The following is a 15,004-nucleotide window of genomic DNA, read 5'->3' as shown; positions in this document are numbered from 1 at the left end:
AATTAAATGTGTATATAGAGCGTGTTAGGAAGCACGTCCGTATATTCCGATTGCGGAGAACACAATGCGTAAGGACATAAATTATTTAAAACCAGTGAAGGTTAACTACCTATTATTTTGTCGTAAATTGTTAAATTTTTAATGTCCTTCTGCAGGTTTATTGCCTGTGTGTGTTTTTTGATGAAAAACATCTCCGCAATCTCTCTTTTTTTATTATCCACTCTCCCCTATTCTCGCAGACATGGTAATGGAGGATGTAGAGGTTTTTTGTCCATGTCTGCGAGAATGGGGGAGAGTGGATAATAAGAAGAGAGAGATTGCGGAGATGTTTTTTATCAAAAAACACACACAGGCAATAAACCTACAGAAGGACATTGAAAATTTAACAACAATTTACAACAAAATAATAGGTAGTTATTAACCTTCACTGGTTTTAAATAATTTATGTCCTTACGCACTGTGTTCTCCGCAATCAGGATATACGGACGTGCTTCCTAACACGCTCTATATACACATTTAATTTTATACTATTTCGACTTCTTATTATTTTTTACACTTTATTTTACCAACACTGACATTATTATATTACATTTTACTGACAACGCACAAATCATGTAAGTCACTTAGATTTTTTACTTTTATAGTTCCTTTGTTATTTATAATATTTAAGCGATCGCAATGCAAAAATGAAATTCTTTTTCTGCCTAGTCTTCAGTTTCTGACTTGCGGGTACAGTGTCACGAATTGCCTGTCGAATGCTTGTGTAAGAGTTCACCTGAAGAGGGTCCGAATTTGGACCAAAACGTTGTGATTTATTGTAAATAAATATGCCAGTTATAGTCAATGAAGTTTGGTGATATTATTTTATATTCACTGGCAAAAAAATCTTTTCATTATAATTAATAATAACAAAATGTTATCTAGTTCAAGGTATTGATTTTAATTTTATCCTTTAAGAATGTTCTAGAGGTACCGTCCCAGCCAAAAGTCATGCAGGAAATATTAAAAACACCAATATTAATTCTCCAGGGATCCAAAAAGCGTATATAAATAGTTATGGCAAATCTAATAGAATGTAAAAGACGTAGATTTAGTGGCTGTAAATACCTGTTACTACTACACTGAGAAAAAAAATTTGTTAGTCTCAAAAAATATTTAGACGGATACGTTCAACTAAACATTTTAGTTAGTTAACTAAACATTAGTTGAATTAATTAATTCTTGATTAAAGAAACTAAATAAATTGTTGAAACAACTAATGTTTAGTTAACTAACTAAAATGTTTAGTTGAATGTATCGGACTAAATATTTTTTGGGATTAACTTTTTTTTCTCACAATCAGTGTATTTTTTTTTAAGAAAATCTCAAAAAAAAATTTTTTTTGTAAATTGTTTCAAATTTTGTTGCCATATTAATTTTTGTTTGTTGATAATCTACTTGTGTGTAAAATAGCATTATATTGGTAGCATTTTTTAATGTTTACACTTTTCTCTGTAATGCCACATAAGGTTACGTATTAAAACTATAAGATATTAAAAAATTGATAACTTTTTATCTAAATTATGAATCGATCTGAAATGGCCCCGAACTTTGAAAGAGAATGTGATATTAAATTTTCATCAACTTCGTAGTTCGCATCATTTATTATCAACTTCCTATTCATCATTTTGACAAACCCTCCAGAAAATATCCTTAATATTTATGAGTGTATACGTATATATCAAAATCCCTGGCATATAAAATATAAATAAAGACGCATAGGGTAAACTCAGGTAAGATGATCAATATAATCATAGAGAAAAGATATCCAACCTATGTTCATTCGATACTATATATATTATGAGTTAGATTGATAGAACATGGGTTGTGGCCATCGCATTTTTCCTCTATGGCTATCTTACCTGAGTTTACCCTGTACAGCCACATATGTATCAAAATGCGCAGCGTATAAAGTTATAAATAGAATTTTGCCGTGACTCCTGACGCAAGAATTGTATAGATCGTTTAAAGTGGGTTCAACGAATTCTCAATTTAAAGACGAAATTGCGTCGAACGTTCATTATTCTAAAACGGCACGGAAAGGGCGCGGGAGTTGCGCCTGACTTTCCAATCGCGCTTTGTCGCCGGAATTATTGGCCTCACGTTCAATCGCGAGTCTTCCAAGTGGGATTCTTTAAACAGTAGGTTATATATTCTCGATATCTTGTGACCGTCTTGGATAGAGTTTATAACAAAAAGACGCGTAGGACGATCGTCTTTATTGATCCTCTACGGGGGCGTCTTTACAGCGGCAACGGGAGGATATCGCGTGATCGCGCGCGATTTCTTTGAACTCTTCTTCCCTTCGCCTAATGACGGTCTCCCACTTATTTCTCCGGCGTGAAAGGAGAAGAGGAATATATATGGATTCGCATAAAAGGCAGATCATACCAGGCTTGGACTCGGCGCGCCGCTTCCCGAAAATTTTCCCTTGAGATGCCAATAACTCGGCGTTGCTCATGCGTGCGCGATAAGATAACATCGAAATCGTACGTATCCATTATTTGCGCTGATAAGAAAAAAAAATAATAGTACATTTCAATGAATGAATGTCTTATAGGAACGAATAAAGCACCTTGAAAATTTATTTGAAATAAAAATACCAAAAGAAAAAAAGAGAAAGAGAAACTGTTTGGAGCCGGCGTTAAATTTTAAGTTCAATATGTTTTCGTAAATAAAAATACTACAAAAAGGCGCACATTACAAATATATCCAGCGTATTACCCTCCAGACAAATTAAATAATGGGCTAGCCATTCCCATAAACAATTAATATACTTCGGAATTATCAAAGGAATGAAGAGAGAAAATCAAAGATCGATTGGAGTTTATTACCTTCTCTGTGAACCGACATTGGGTTGTCACATTAGATGGATGAAAAGAGAAAAAGAAAACAAAAAATGTGCTTTCAAGCATGTGGAATGATCTGCTACTAATATTGATCAATATTCTAAAATGTATTAATTCTCCTCTTAATCATATATTTATTATATTTAAAATAAGATGTAAAGGTAATTGTGTTCCAAATAATGTTTCAGTTTTACATTTTGAGTAATTGTGTAGATTCATATAAACACACACACACACACACACACACGCACACACACATCAGCAGTTCCATACTCTATTTCCTTGCCACGTTTAAAATAAAATTGTATACACAGTAAAAATTGTATTTTAAAATAAGATTTTCTTTTAGTTCATATATATTTGTGTACATTTTTAAATGTATATTAATGAAATATAAATATATGAATATACATATTTAATATATCTTATAATATGCGTAATTATGACAGTATTTATGATATAATGCTATTTACGTATAAGTTGTCAATAATCTTATTCTTTGACTATTAATAATTTCATTGCTCAATTCTTACGCTTCAGGGGATTTAGCCAAAAAAGTTTAATAATATTCTCTCTCTCTCTCTCTCTCTTTTTCTCTCTCTTTTTCTCTTTCTCTCGCTTATTCGCTCTTTCACTTTTTCATGGAACATGGGACAACAATTGTCAATCGTCAATCACAATCATTATCGCACGCCGCCATAGATAGTGGACGCTTTAAATTCCACGACGCAACGTTCTTGAGAAAAAAGAGAAACAAGAAATAAAAATCAGAGTTATTCCATTACGGTGTCCAGTCATGTTCGCGATCGGTGACAGCTCGATTTTCTAGTTTCGCAACTCGCATCGTTGCAACCGTCCTTCGCCAAGCCGATTTCTCTACGCGCTCCACAATCAAAAGCGTCGCGTCGTATTCTGCGTTGTTCTGCAATCTGCATCGTGAAGTTGCGCACCGCGAAGTGCGGTGCTTTCAATCGCACCGGCACTACCGGCAGTCTCGCGCGTGCCCGGCGCAACAAAGCACGTTAATGCGGGCGCTCTGAGAAACATTTCGCGGGCGGATCACAAATTTCCAATAAACAGACAAACAGGTGAGTATATAAGCCGATGTTCAATACGCATAATATTCATGCCGCGCGATTCCGAACGTCACGAGGAAGATTTATCGACGAAGGAAAGAAACAGGAAAGAAAAACAGAAAGAAAGAAAACCAGAAACTGATGTCGCCGTCGAGAGGGGGGGCCGCCGGAGCCCGCTTCGCGTTCGAACTAGACACTTCGGTGGGCAGCGCGCTCGACGCGCATGCGCCGAGACGCCCGGCCCTGGTCTGACGACGCCGACGCGGCCGACGCCGTGCGCGACGCTGTGAGCGACGCTGTCGACTGTGGTCGACTGTGCCGCGGTGCGGGACGTAAAAAGGGAAACGGAGCGATTCCGATCGGATCTAACACGCCGTCGTTTGTGCCGATCGCCGAGGATGCGCGACGCCGGACGTCGCGCCGACGTTCCTTAGGAATCGACATCGTCGAGAAAGAGAGAGACGGAAAAAGGGAGCTCGGGACGAGCCGCGCGAGCCCGAAAATGTGATCGCCCCGTCTCGTCGACGAGACAGCCGTCAAACGCAGTCAGAATCTACCGTTCATTACGACGCCGACTTCACGGCCTTCGCGCCGTTCCGCCCGAGCATGAACGGCCAGGTGCAATCGTCGCGGGAGAGGTTAGGTGGGTGACACACACACGCCTGCTGTTTACGTCTCGCCCCGACGACGAGCTGTCAACCACTGTCAACAGTGTCAACCAGTCTCTCCGTCAATCATTCCCGCGATTTTCCTCTTGTTTCCCTCTCTTTCCTTCTTTCCCCCCGCTTCCTCTGTCTTTCCCCTTTCAACGTGCTTGACGGCTTGACTGCATATTTGTTTTGTTCGGCCCAAGTTTGGTACTTATGCCGTCGCCGATAGTACGAAGCCTAGTTTTCATTGTTTCTAGAGAACGATCGAAGCGCACCACTTTGTCCTCGGTGAAATCAGATGAATCAAACGTCGTACGATACACAAATAATAATATTCATTGTCTACTAAAATCATATGATGAAGTACATGTTGAGCGACAAATAGAAACTCTGAAAATTTTTCACTGTCGGATTTTGAATAAGGTTTCGCACAGTACTCCAGCTGTTAAAATGTCAGTTTTCTCTTTTCCGCCTTTTTTTTATAGTTTGTACATTTATATCTATAAATTTATCTTTGATTGCTGCACTGGACTGCATTAGAATTTCCCTGCTCGCTTCAATCAAATTTCAATCATATATCTATTTTATTTTAAATACAGAAAATGTACACTAATTCAGCTTTAAAAAAACATCGCTTATCTCTTCCTGATGTCAAAAAACACAGTCATTCCTTCGCCTTTCTATTTTCTTTCTCGCTTCTCTTTTAACAAAGCAAACGTGATAAGAGATATATAATTATTAACATAAATATAATGGAATTATCCTTGCCTTTTGAAAACAGTTTAGCTCTTATCCCGATGTTAGCTGTTATTATCGCCGTTTTGTTAACCGTGTGTCAATTTGGATAGTCGATTTCTCTGTAAATAACCCTGACGTTATGTCGCATGCATTGCAGGCGAGATAAGAAGGCGAAGCCCGGCGTCGTGACCTCTTAATTTGTTTACCTTGATGATTTATGTGTCGCAACAGCCCCCTGCGGCCGACAACAGATATTAATCGCTCGCGGTTTAACAAAGCCGCTCTTTGTTGACGTCTGGAACGTCAGGTGTGATATCAATGGAACAGTGCAAAAACGATGATCTTAATAAAACAGCTTGTAGAAAAGAATATTAACAACATTATTAAGTGTATAATTAAGTGTACTGTCTGTACTCATCTCAAGTGACTTGTCTGTTAATGAATGTAATGTACGTGTATGTACTGCATTATTCAGTAATTTAGATAATACGCTCGATGATTATCCAAATTGACACGCGGATAACAAGACGGTGATAATAATAGCTAATATTTGGGACGGGTAAATTCCCCTTTTAAAAGGTGAAAACAATTCTTATTTTTTCCTTTGAGGGAAGGAAGGGAGGGGAATAGAAAAGTGGGAACATGGTGAGACATCACCCATTATGAGATTTGCTCTTCATAATTTTCGTCCTTCGTACTTGTACCACCTGCAGGGCAGGTAAAAAGGTGCACGGAAAAGGTGGAAAACACAATGATCGAAAATCGAAATGCAACAGAACAGTAGGATTTGAAGAACAATTATTAGAAATGACATGGTAAAAAGAAAATTAATTAATTGATAAAAATAATATGGAAGACAGAGAGAGAGAAAGAGAGAGAGAGAGAGAGAGAGAGAGAGAGAGGCGGTAAAGTGGAGAAATAGAAAAACTTAACGTTATTAAATTTTTCCAAAATGTCGATGAATTTCAAGATAAAACTATTTTGTATTTGTAGGTGGTTTCGGGCCCGTGAATCTTGGACTATTTTCCGGGATGATCGCCACGGACCGTGTTCCTACCATTCAATCATTCAACTCGGACGCCGAGTTAGACGACACCATGGCCGCGACGGAGGTCGACAGCAAAGTCAAGACGAAATTGCTCTCTATGTGGAACAACGTTAAATACGGTACGTATATCGGACATTTCGGCAGCAAAAATTTTGTTTCAAAAATATTCTATGTTTCAATTATACATTCCTGCCGTAGATTATAATAGAATATTACAGATTTATTCATTATTTATTGTACATAATATAAAAAGTATTGCGAGAAATAATTGTCAAATTATACGTTTTTTTCTTGATAAAAGGCTGGACTGTGAAGATAAAGACAAACTTCTCTAAAGAATCTCCCGTGTGGTTACTGGGTCAATGTTATCTGAAAAAATCGGAATGTTCCTTGGAGAGAGCATCGGAAGCATTGGAGCCAGTTGGAACGGGGAGTCAGGTTTCCTTGGCAATGGATGCCACAAATTTCGAGAATACCATAGAGGAATTCAAGAGGGATTTCGCGTCGCGTCTTTGGTTAACATACAGACGGGAATTTCCGATCCTGAATGGCTCCACCTTCACCACAGACTGTGGTTGGGGTTGCATGCTACGCAGCGGACAAATGATGCTCGCGCAAGCATTAGTCTGTCATTTCCTCGGACGGGGTAATTATTTCTCCTTTTCAAATTTATTTTATTGGCGCTAAAAAGATTCATTGATTCTCTGTTCTCGAGATCTTAAGTAAAGTGACTAGTTTATTTACTTTTAAAATTACTTAAATTATTATTCTTAATACTTATATAAATTCGAAATTGTAATTTTATTTTTTATTTTATTCGACAAACATACAAAGAATCGTTTAAATGAATCTGTATGTCTCTTATTGTGTTACATAGTATTGAGTGATAAATTTATTTCCTGATTTTATATAGAGTGGAGATGGCGGCCGGAACAATCGACTGACGAAAGCAATCATCGGATGATTATCAAATGGTTTGGAGATCAGCCAACACCGGAATCCCCATTCTCCATACACAGGCTCGTGTCGCTCGGCGTTTCGGCGGGAAAACGTCCAGGCGACTGGTACGGTCCCTCCTCGGTCGCTCATCTTTTGTGTCAGGCTATGGAACGCGCTAGCGAGGATCCCAACAGTAAACTCAATCAGTTGGCGGTATATGTCGCCCAAGATTGTGCAGGTTAATATTAATACATTCTGTGCTTATTATGTCAAAAGAAATATCAAATTATCTAAATAGCAATTTAAAATTAAATAAGAATTTTGTTTGTACAGAATAATATAAAACAAAATATAAAAATATATATAATAGAAACATTTTAATAGTTTCTCACATAAGAGAACGGAGATTTCTTTTATTAAATGTTTCGCATTGTGCCAGATTTAACAGAAATTTTGTTCTTTACTTTATCGTGTTATGCATAAATTAATAATCACTGAACGTTTTTTCAGTGTACATGCAAGATGTCGAAAATGTTTGCTGCACTCCCGATGGTAGACGGAAGGCGCTGATACTCTTAGTGCCCTTGAGGCTCGGCGCCGACAAGCTAAATCCCATTTACGCGCCTTGTTTGACATCGCTGTTGACACTAGACACATGCATCGGCGTGATCGGTGGTCGACCGCGACACTCGCTCTACTTCATCGGTTATCAGGACGACAAACTGATTCACTTAGATCCGCATTACTGTCAGGTAGCATTCAATCTTTTAAAAAGCAAACATTACATTAATATTTGAAGCATTTAATTTACAAATTCTTTTGTCATTTTAGTCTTTATTTTATATATTTCTTTGTTTTACTTTTTTCCATCTTTATTCCTATAACTCAGAGGAGTACATTTAATCTTTCAATATATTTTATCGTTCTGATTCATTTCTTCACTCGTTATTCAGGAGACCGTTGACGTCGAAGGAAATGAAAAATTCCCATTGACAAGCTTCCACTGCACATCACCGAGAAAGATGTTGCTTTCGAAGATGGACCCCAGTTGTTGCGTAGGCTTCTACTTTCCCGACAAGGAGTCGCTCACTGACTTTATGGAAACAATTCAACGGGTAAATATAAACACATCTTTAATTTCAATACATTTAAATTCGAATGTAATTAATATGCAACAAATTAAACAAAACAGAGTAACATCAGTACACTTGCAAGTTTTTTGCGTTTTAGAGATGGAAAGTAAGCCAAACAAAATCAAATGTAGGAATAAGGTGTAAACAGGGAAAGAAAGATCAAATGAAAAAAGAACTTTATTTCATATTGAGCGAAATTAGGACGTCTTGTTAACATTATTTTTTGCGTTTTAGAGATGGAAAGTAAGCCAAACAAAATCAAATGTAGGAATAAAGTGTAAACAGGGAAAGAAAGATCAAATGAAAAAAGAACTTTGTTTCATATCGAGCGAAATTAGGACGTCTCGTTAACATTACAGTTCGTGATACCGAACCAGAAGATAGACTACCCGATGTTTCTGTTCTGCGAGGGAAGCGGTAAGGATCTGCAGCAGGGAATCGAGGTCGTCGAAGGTCTTCTGCCGTCAGCAGGTCACTTCGTCGAGAGCGTGGAGGACGATCTGTACGAGTGCGAGGAGTTCGAGTTGCTGCAGTAAGATAGAAAAAAAGGAAAAAAGAAGGTGACAACACGGGAGTATGACACGCGCGATTCCGTGCTCATCTGAATTACTCTCGCGAGAACGTCTCTGCGTCTCTATCTGCTCGCCCAATATCTCGCGGCAGTATTTTTTTTCATATATCCGCTTCTCCAGAGCGCGCGTAGGAAAACATAGTAAACGCGAGCCGGATATGTCGTCCTGGAAAGAATGAGATGCTCAGTATCGAGGCGATGAGTAACGCATTCCCATCGATCTCAATGCGTGTATGAAAACAGAATTTGAGTGAACTCAATGACCAGTTACTGTTACTTATGAGATAGGAGATAAGGAAGCAAGATTATTCACGACGTTAGTACAACTTAATGAGCTGATTAATTCGTCTTTTCGATGGTTTATTATGTATATATATATGTATGCAATTATTATGAGAATGCACAATTTTCTTATCTGGTTATATATGATCTCGAAATTCGTTGATGGCTTTATATATTGATCATTAGTGATAACTAACTTAATAATAATTTAATATGACTTAATATTGATTCGTTATCGAAATTTCAGCGAATATTTATTTCGCGTGTTACAACGAGGCTTTGATTAGTCTTGAAACAATTTTATGACGCGCGTTAAATCTGTTGAGTTATCGAAATAAAATTATATTTTGCGAAATTCTCTATATATATACAACAAAATTCCACGCGAATAAAAGCGCGACGATTCTCAAGTCTGATTCGTTTAAAGGAAACTATAATAAGGCATTAATTTATTTATTTATTTGTAATCGAGTTATTCCTGAGTAACTCTTCTGCCTTGAAAGAGGAATAAAGAGGAATTTGAGGAACGTGAACATGATATATACAGGATGAAGCATCTAATATAGTGTACACCTAAATATTTATTTAGAAAAGATTTGTGATATCTGTACTTATTTATAGATATATAAATAAAAATAATATCTAAGAACTATAAAAGGAAAAAATTGCAATAAAATTTTCGAAATCTTGAAAACTATTTAAACGAGTCTTTTTCCCTGTTACATTCCTACAAGCTTTGTCTTCAACGATATTTTCAAGAGCGGCAGAAACATTTACAGTAAAATAGAGTAGAATAGACAATAGACTGGAGTGAATCGTTCATTTCGCTCTGCAAAATTACTCGAGCGCTCCAAGAAGCGAGATAACATGATATGTATAACTTGCTTAATCGACGACAAATAAGCCTAGAGTATTCTCTAAAGCGTAATATAGATTTAAAAATAGAAAACACGAAGATTGTTAAAGAATTCATTTAGATGTACACTTTTTTAGATGCCTCAAACTGTATATGTATGTATGCATGTATATGCATATGTATATGCGTATATTGTACTTATACTGTTGAATATGTACACAATATTGAACGTTGTTATATATATCTCTCTTACAGCTGTAACGCTATACGCTCGAAATAAATTGAGAAATATGTGACGATTACGTCATCCTAGAATGTATCGCCGATTATTCGAACAATAATTCCTGCTTTGTACTATATACTTTGAACCTTCGGCCACAAGCAGCGGTTTGTCATGCAAGTGCTAGTTGCGAAACAAAAGATAACTCGCAACGATATCAATATCATTGAGTTACCGCGAAATCTCGTTGTATTACCTAGGCGTTCTTCATTCGGAAACATCTACAAGCCTATTATTGTCGGCACGACATCGCGTATTTACAATCTAATGCCAGTCACACTTGTGTGCGTTCGTGCGTGCGTGAGAGAACGTCGCGCGGATATGCTATAGTACGCGTTCTGTCTGTCGTTGTTGCGAAGTAAAAAACACTTGTTGCCGGAGGAGAGCGTGATATTCCCATCTGTTACTCGAGATCGCGTGTGGGGAGCGCGAATCGCAAATCTCAAATAGATCTAAATAGATTGTCCGTTTTAATTATTTGATAAAAGAATATGAAAATTATTCTTAGGCGCGTGAGATTTTATCTAATCTAAGCTTCTCTAATCTAATTTAATTTTTAGGCAAATAGAATATAAGAATTAGGTCCAAAATATTTAAAAATCTGTTTCCTTTAGAGAGATTTAAGAAACGAAGAATTGGAGAAATCTAAACAGATCTCAATAGACCTATTTAAGGATCAGAATAGCCTGCGCGACCGTCCGACATATTTAAATAGAAAATTTATCTAAAAATTTAATCTCTATAACTCAGCAATATTGTGCTACGCAATTCCTGATCGCCGGCCACATTTCGTTAGTGGCGTTGCCGCGAAACTCCCTCAGTACGCCAATCTCACGATAAAACTGCACGACTGGCTCGGTCTTCGTCGCGTAGTCCTGCAGCCTCTTCTGTACAACTTCCGGCTTGTCATCCTCCCTCTGGCACAACGGCTCGCCCGTTACATCATCTTTGCCCTGCAAAACGCGACAAAATGCTCCGTAATTAACGCCAAAAGATCCGACTCCGTTATAGAAATTTAATACTGTAAGTGATTTTTTGGCTAGTGATTAATCATTTAAAAGCACTATTAACAGTGCTTTTAATAGTGTTTTTAAGTGATTAATTACTAGCCAAAAAATCACTTACAGTATTAAATTTCTATAAGGGCTTTCAGTTTTATAATCAATAAATGCAGCGCTAGTATTTTATAATTATAATATATTAGAAGAAAATATATTGTATAGTAGATTTTATCTTATTATAATGAATTGTAAAGAATGTAGTATTATAGGCTCTGATATATCCTCAGTTAAACCTGCGCTTCTTTCTGCGCTCTTTTATTTTCAATGAAAATAGATATAGATATGCATTCGTTGCGTATGTGTATGTGTGCGCGCGCGCTGATTACCGGCACTCGTGGATCATTGAAGCCGATGTTGTAGACCCTACCGCTGGGCAGATGGACCCATCGGCTCTTGACGCGGTCCAGAATGACGGCGGTCGGCACCACGAGATTCAGCACGAGATTGATCGGGTGCAGCCTCTGCAATCGCTCCGCCTGCGTCAATGTCCGCGGGAATCCTGCCAAGATATTCGCTCGCGTTTAGAACACACACACACACACACACATCAGGCGGCAGGTGGGAAACTCGCGGCTTCGAGACGACGACCTTGGCCGCGACGCCGACGCCGACGCCGACGCCGACGCCAACGCGAGGCCAGAATCATTTCCTTCCACACACTCACCGTCCAGCAGCCAATTCCGACCCGCCATCGACCTGATCTCGTCTCCGATAAGAGATATCATCGTGTCGTCCGGCACGAAGCTACCGCTGTCCATGTACTTCTTTACCTCCTTGCCCAGATCTGCAAACGAGATGTTTGTCTGAGAGCGCTTTGCCAACCGGCGTAGCCAATTCAACGGAACGGCTGCACGTGTCTTCTCGAGCTTTCATTGAATCATATTGTATAATCGCGCGAAATTTGTTGTATCGGAGGCATCGCGTGTTTCGAGGGTGTTTCTAAAATTAACAGACCGACAATCTTTCAAGCACGGGATGAAGGATAGAAACAAACGCGGAAATTTAATTTTATTAAAATTTGATGTGTGACACGTGTCATTGAAATTATAAGATTAAATATCTAATTAATATAATATATATATTATATCATTATATTTAATGTTATTTTATAATTATATGTATAATAAACTATAAATACTAAAAATATATATATAATGTATATAGTTTAATTATATATTATATAATAATATATTATATATATGATATAGTATGTAATATGTATGTGTTTTAATATGTTAATGTGTTTCATATATTATAATTTATTAATAATAATAACAGAGAGAAAACGTGATTAAGGACGAACAAAAATAATTTCATCAAAACTAATAATTCAAACGCGTTATCGCAAAATCCAAGTGCTCTCGATTACGATTACATAATGCGGTATATCGAAGATAAGATATTAAACGCGGAGATCATTTAATCGAAATGACAATAACACTTCCGACAGTTCCGACATGTTTTTCAAATTAACTGATTGATAATGGAATAACATCTGATTACGTAACGGCGCGCGGCGTGAGTGTGAACATTTAAAAACAAACTTTCGTGTTAACGAAGTCGATTATCCGTGAATCTTGCTATCGAAATTATCGAGATATTGACCTCGAAGTACGAGCAGGTTAACGATAAAATCCTAATTAGCAAAATAAAAAAAAATTAAAATTTATATCCAATATAGTAACACGCGTTTTCGAAATGTTAGAAAAAATTCAACATATTTACATGTATGTATACCAATAATAAAATACTCAATAGTAAAACGACAGACGAGGAGGAGATTGACAGCGGGCGCTTTTAAATATTCAAAAGGGCATTCAGGGGTAAAAGACCACCACCACCATCGCCGACGACGACGACGACGACGACGTACCAGTGCCGGCGGATACGTGGAAGCGCAGCCTGTCGCCGCTGGAGATGTGCGCGACGCCGAATTGCTGGACGATCCTGGAGGAGACAGTGCCCTTGCCGGACGCCGGCGCGCCCAGTACGACGGCCCTGAGGGCCGTCGCGGCGGCGGCGGCGCGACACGTGGTGATCGCAACCATGAGGGGAGCCGCGGTTTACGAGGCTGACGGCTTCCTGCGCTCGGCGGCGACGACGACGAGCGTCCGAGTGCCGCGATGAACTCGCATCGCCCCTGCCGGACTCTACCTACGATCCCTACTACTGACCGCCGCGCGGACTTCGATACTTCGGCGATAAGGCCGCGCGGCCGCCGTGACGCGCCGTGACGCGTCGTGACGCAACCGCGATGCGCCGTTTCGTAACGTTGCGTCGCGTCCCGACGCGCCGCCTCTCGCCGCCTCGCCTCCGCGCAGGCCTGAGGAATTGAATTGATCCGCGCGTTCCCTGGTTCGCGTACGTGAGCGACCGGACGGCGCGAGACCGTCATCGACGAGGCGTTGAACCTTTTGAACCTTGAACCTTGAACTAATGATTAGTAATAATGATCGATTGTGACGCAGATTTGCGACTCCTTCGCTCGCAGTCGGATTGAATTGTCATCTAGAAATAATCAGTTGCATCCTCATCGTACTGTGAATATTATAGTTTGAATGTATTATATCTCAGCGAAGTGTATAACATCTCGAAGTCGTATGCACTTATTTAACACGATCTTAAATACAAGATATAGATTCTTTGTTCCTTTTCCATCAGTTCTTTTTCGAAGAACTTCCTGAACTGCGCATTAGTGCGCATTAGTGCAATAAATTAGAGTAAAATAAAATATACTTAATTGTCTCACTCTAACTTATTGCACTACGTGCACCAGTTCTTCGGAAAAAAAAATGATCCTATGCAATCCTCTTGCCATTTGAAAAAATTTTCCGAATTGTGAGCGGATAAGAAGATTAGTTATTTTCTAACAAATGTATAGATGACGATTAAAAGCCGCGCGGAGCTGCGGTCTCGACAAAAACGAACGATTTGATTTAATTTGAATTCTGTCAAGTTTTCAAACGTGACGAGACAACCGCCGCCGTGGCAGATCACGTGCCAGCGAGCTGAACGTGTCTGCGTTGGTGGCACTGTTGGCGGCAACGGCAAGTTCACTGCGATCCGCGAAACCCGCTCTAACTGTAGCCATTTCCTTCGGGCTCTCTACTTTCCTTCGTTACTGGCATTACGAGTGAGTTGCTGATTCCAATCAGGGTCCAATTAACTCGATCAGCCGTCATGTCGAAAAATTCGTTCGAGGAGACGATCCGCCAGACCAACGAGGCGCAGATGCAACTGAAAATCAGACTCGAACAGGTGTCGAGGCTGCGGAGTGAGTATAAACTCTAAGATATTCTCGATCTTCGATTTATCTAATTTAATTCCGAAAAAATAAACAACCGTCGTACTTAATCGTCGCAGTTGATTGCGCGAAGCTGCAATTGGAATTGCTGAGACTCTACCGGCCGCAATGTTTGGAGATCCTGGAAATGTTGCAGGACATTTCCGTGCCCGTGGACCCCTTCGGCCGCAATGGCAAC

General features: G+C 39.0%; 2 protein-coding genes across 2 annotated transcripts; one reads left to right on the top strand and one right to left on the bottom strand.

Moving 5' to 3' along the window:
• The first annotated feature begins 4,234 nt into the window (after positions 1–4,234).
• Positions 4,235–10,496, top strand: Atg4b (Autophagy-related 4b). The gene is made up of 7 exons (XM_071794342.1): positions 4,235–4,607; positions 6,346–6,519; positions 6,702–7,046; positions 7,314–7,577; positions 7,850–8,091; positions 8,293–8,454; positions 8,832–10,496. Exons 1-7 carry the CDS (start codon positions 4,571–4,573, stop codon positions 9,006–9,008), a joined length of 1,401 nt encoding a protein of 466 aa, XP_071650443.1. The 5' UTR covers positions 4,235–4,570; the 3' UTR covers positions 9,009–10,496.
• Positions 10,350–13,759, bottom strand: Ak3 (Adenylate kinase 3). Its single transcript, XM_071794347.1, has 4 exons — positions 13,396–13,759; positions 12,187–12,306; positions 11,849–12,021; positions 10,350–11,414 (listed from the first exon to the last, which is right to left on the bottom strand). The coding sequence occupies exons 1-4, from the start codon at positions 13,568–13,570 to the stop codon at positions 11,208–11,210; spliced, it is 675 nt and encodes a 224-aa protein (XP_071650448.1). The 5' UTR covers positions 13,571–13,759; the 3' UTR covers positions 10,350–11,207.
• Positions 13,760–15,004: the final 1,245 nt, after the last annotated feature.

The sequence above is a fragment of the Temnothorax longispinosus genome, chromosome 11 (genome assembly GCF_030848805.1).
Source record: "Temnothorax longispinosus isolate EJ_2023e chromosome 11, Tlon_JGU_v1, whole genome shotgun sequence".
NCBI classification, from domain to species: Eukaryota; Metazoa; Arthropoda; class Insecta; order Hymenoptera; family Formicidae; genus Temnothorax; species Temnothorax longispinosus.
This window is presented reverse-complemented; position numbering and strand designations above follow the sequence as displayed.

Excerpts from the sequence above, each read along its gene's own strand:
- Atg4b (XM_071794342.1), top strand. The coding sequence starts at position 4,571 with ATGAACGGCCAGGTGCAATCGTCGCGGGAGAGGTTAG. Across the intron at positions 7,578-7,849 it reads TGTCGCCCAAGATTGTGCAG|TGTACATGCAAGATGTCGAA; the intron begins GTTAATATTAAT and ends ACGTTTTTTCAG. Across the intron at positions 8,455-8,831 it reads TTATGGAAACAATTCAACGG|TTCGTGATACCGAACCAGAA; the intron begins GTAAATATAAAC and ends TTAACATTACAG.
- Ak3 (XM_071794347.1), bottom strand. The coding sequence starts at position 13,570 with ATGGTTGCGATCACCACGTGTCGCGCCGCCGCCGCCGCGACGGCCCTC. Across the intron at positions 12,022-12,186 it reads TCGGAATTGGCTGCTGGACG|GATTCCCGCGGACATTGACG; the intron begins GTGAGTGTGTGG and ends ATATCTTGGCAG. Across the intron at positions 11,415-11,848 it reads TCAATGATCCACGAGTGCCG|GGCAAAGATGATGTAACGGG; the intron begins GTAATCAGCGCG and ends CGCGTTTTGCAG.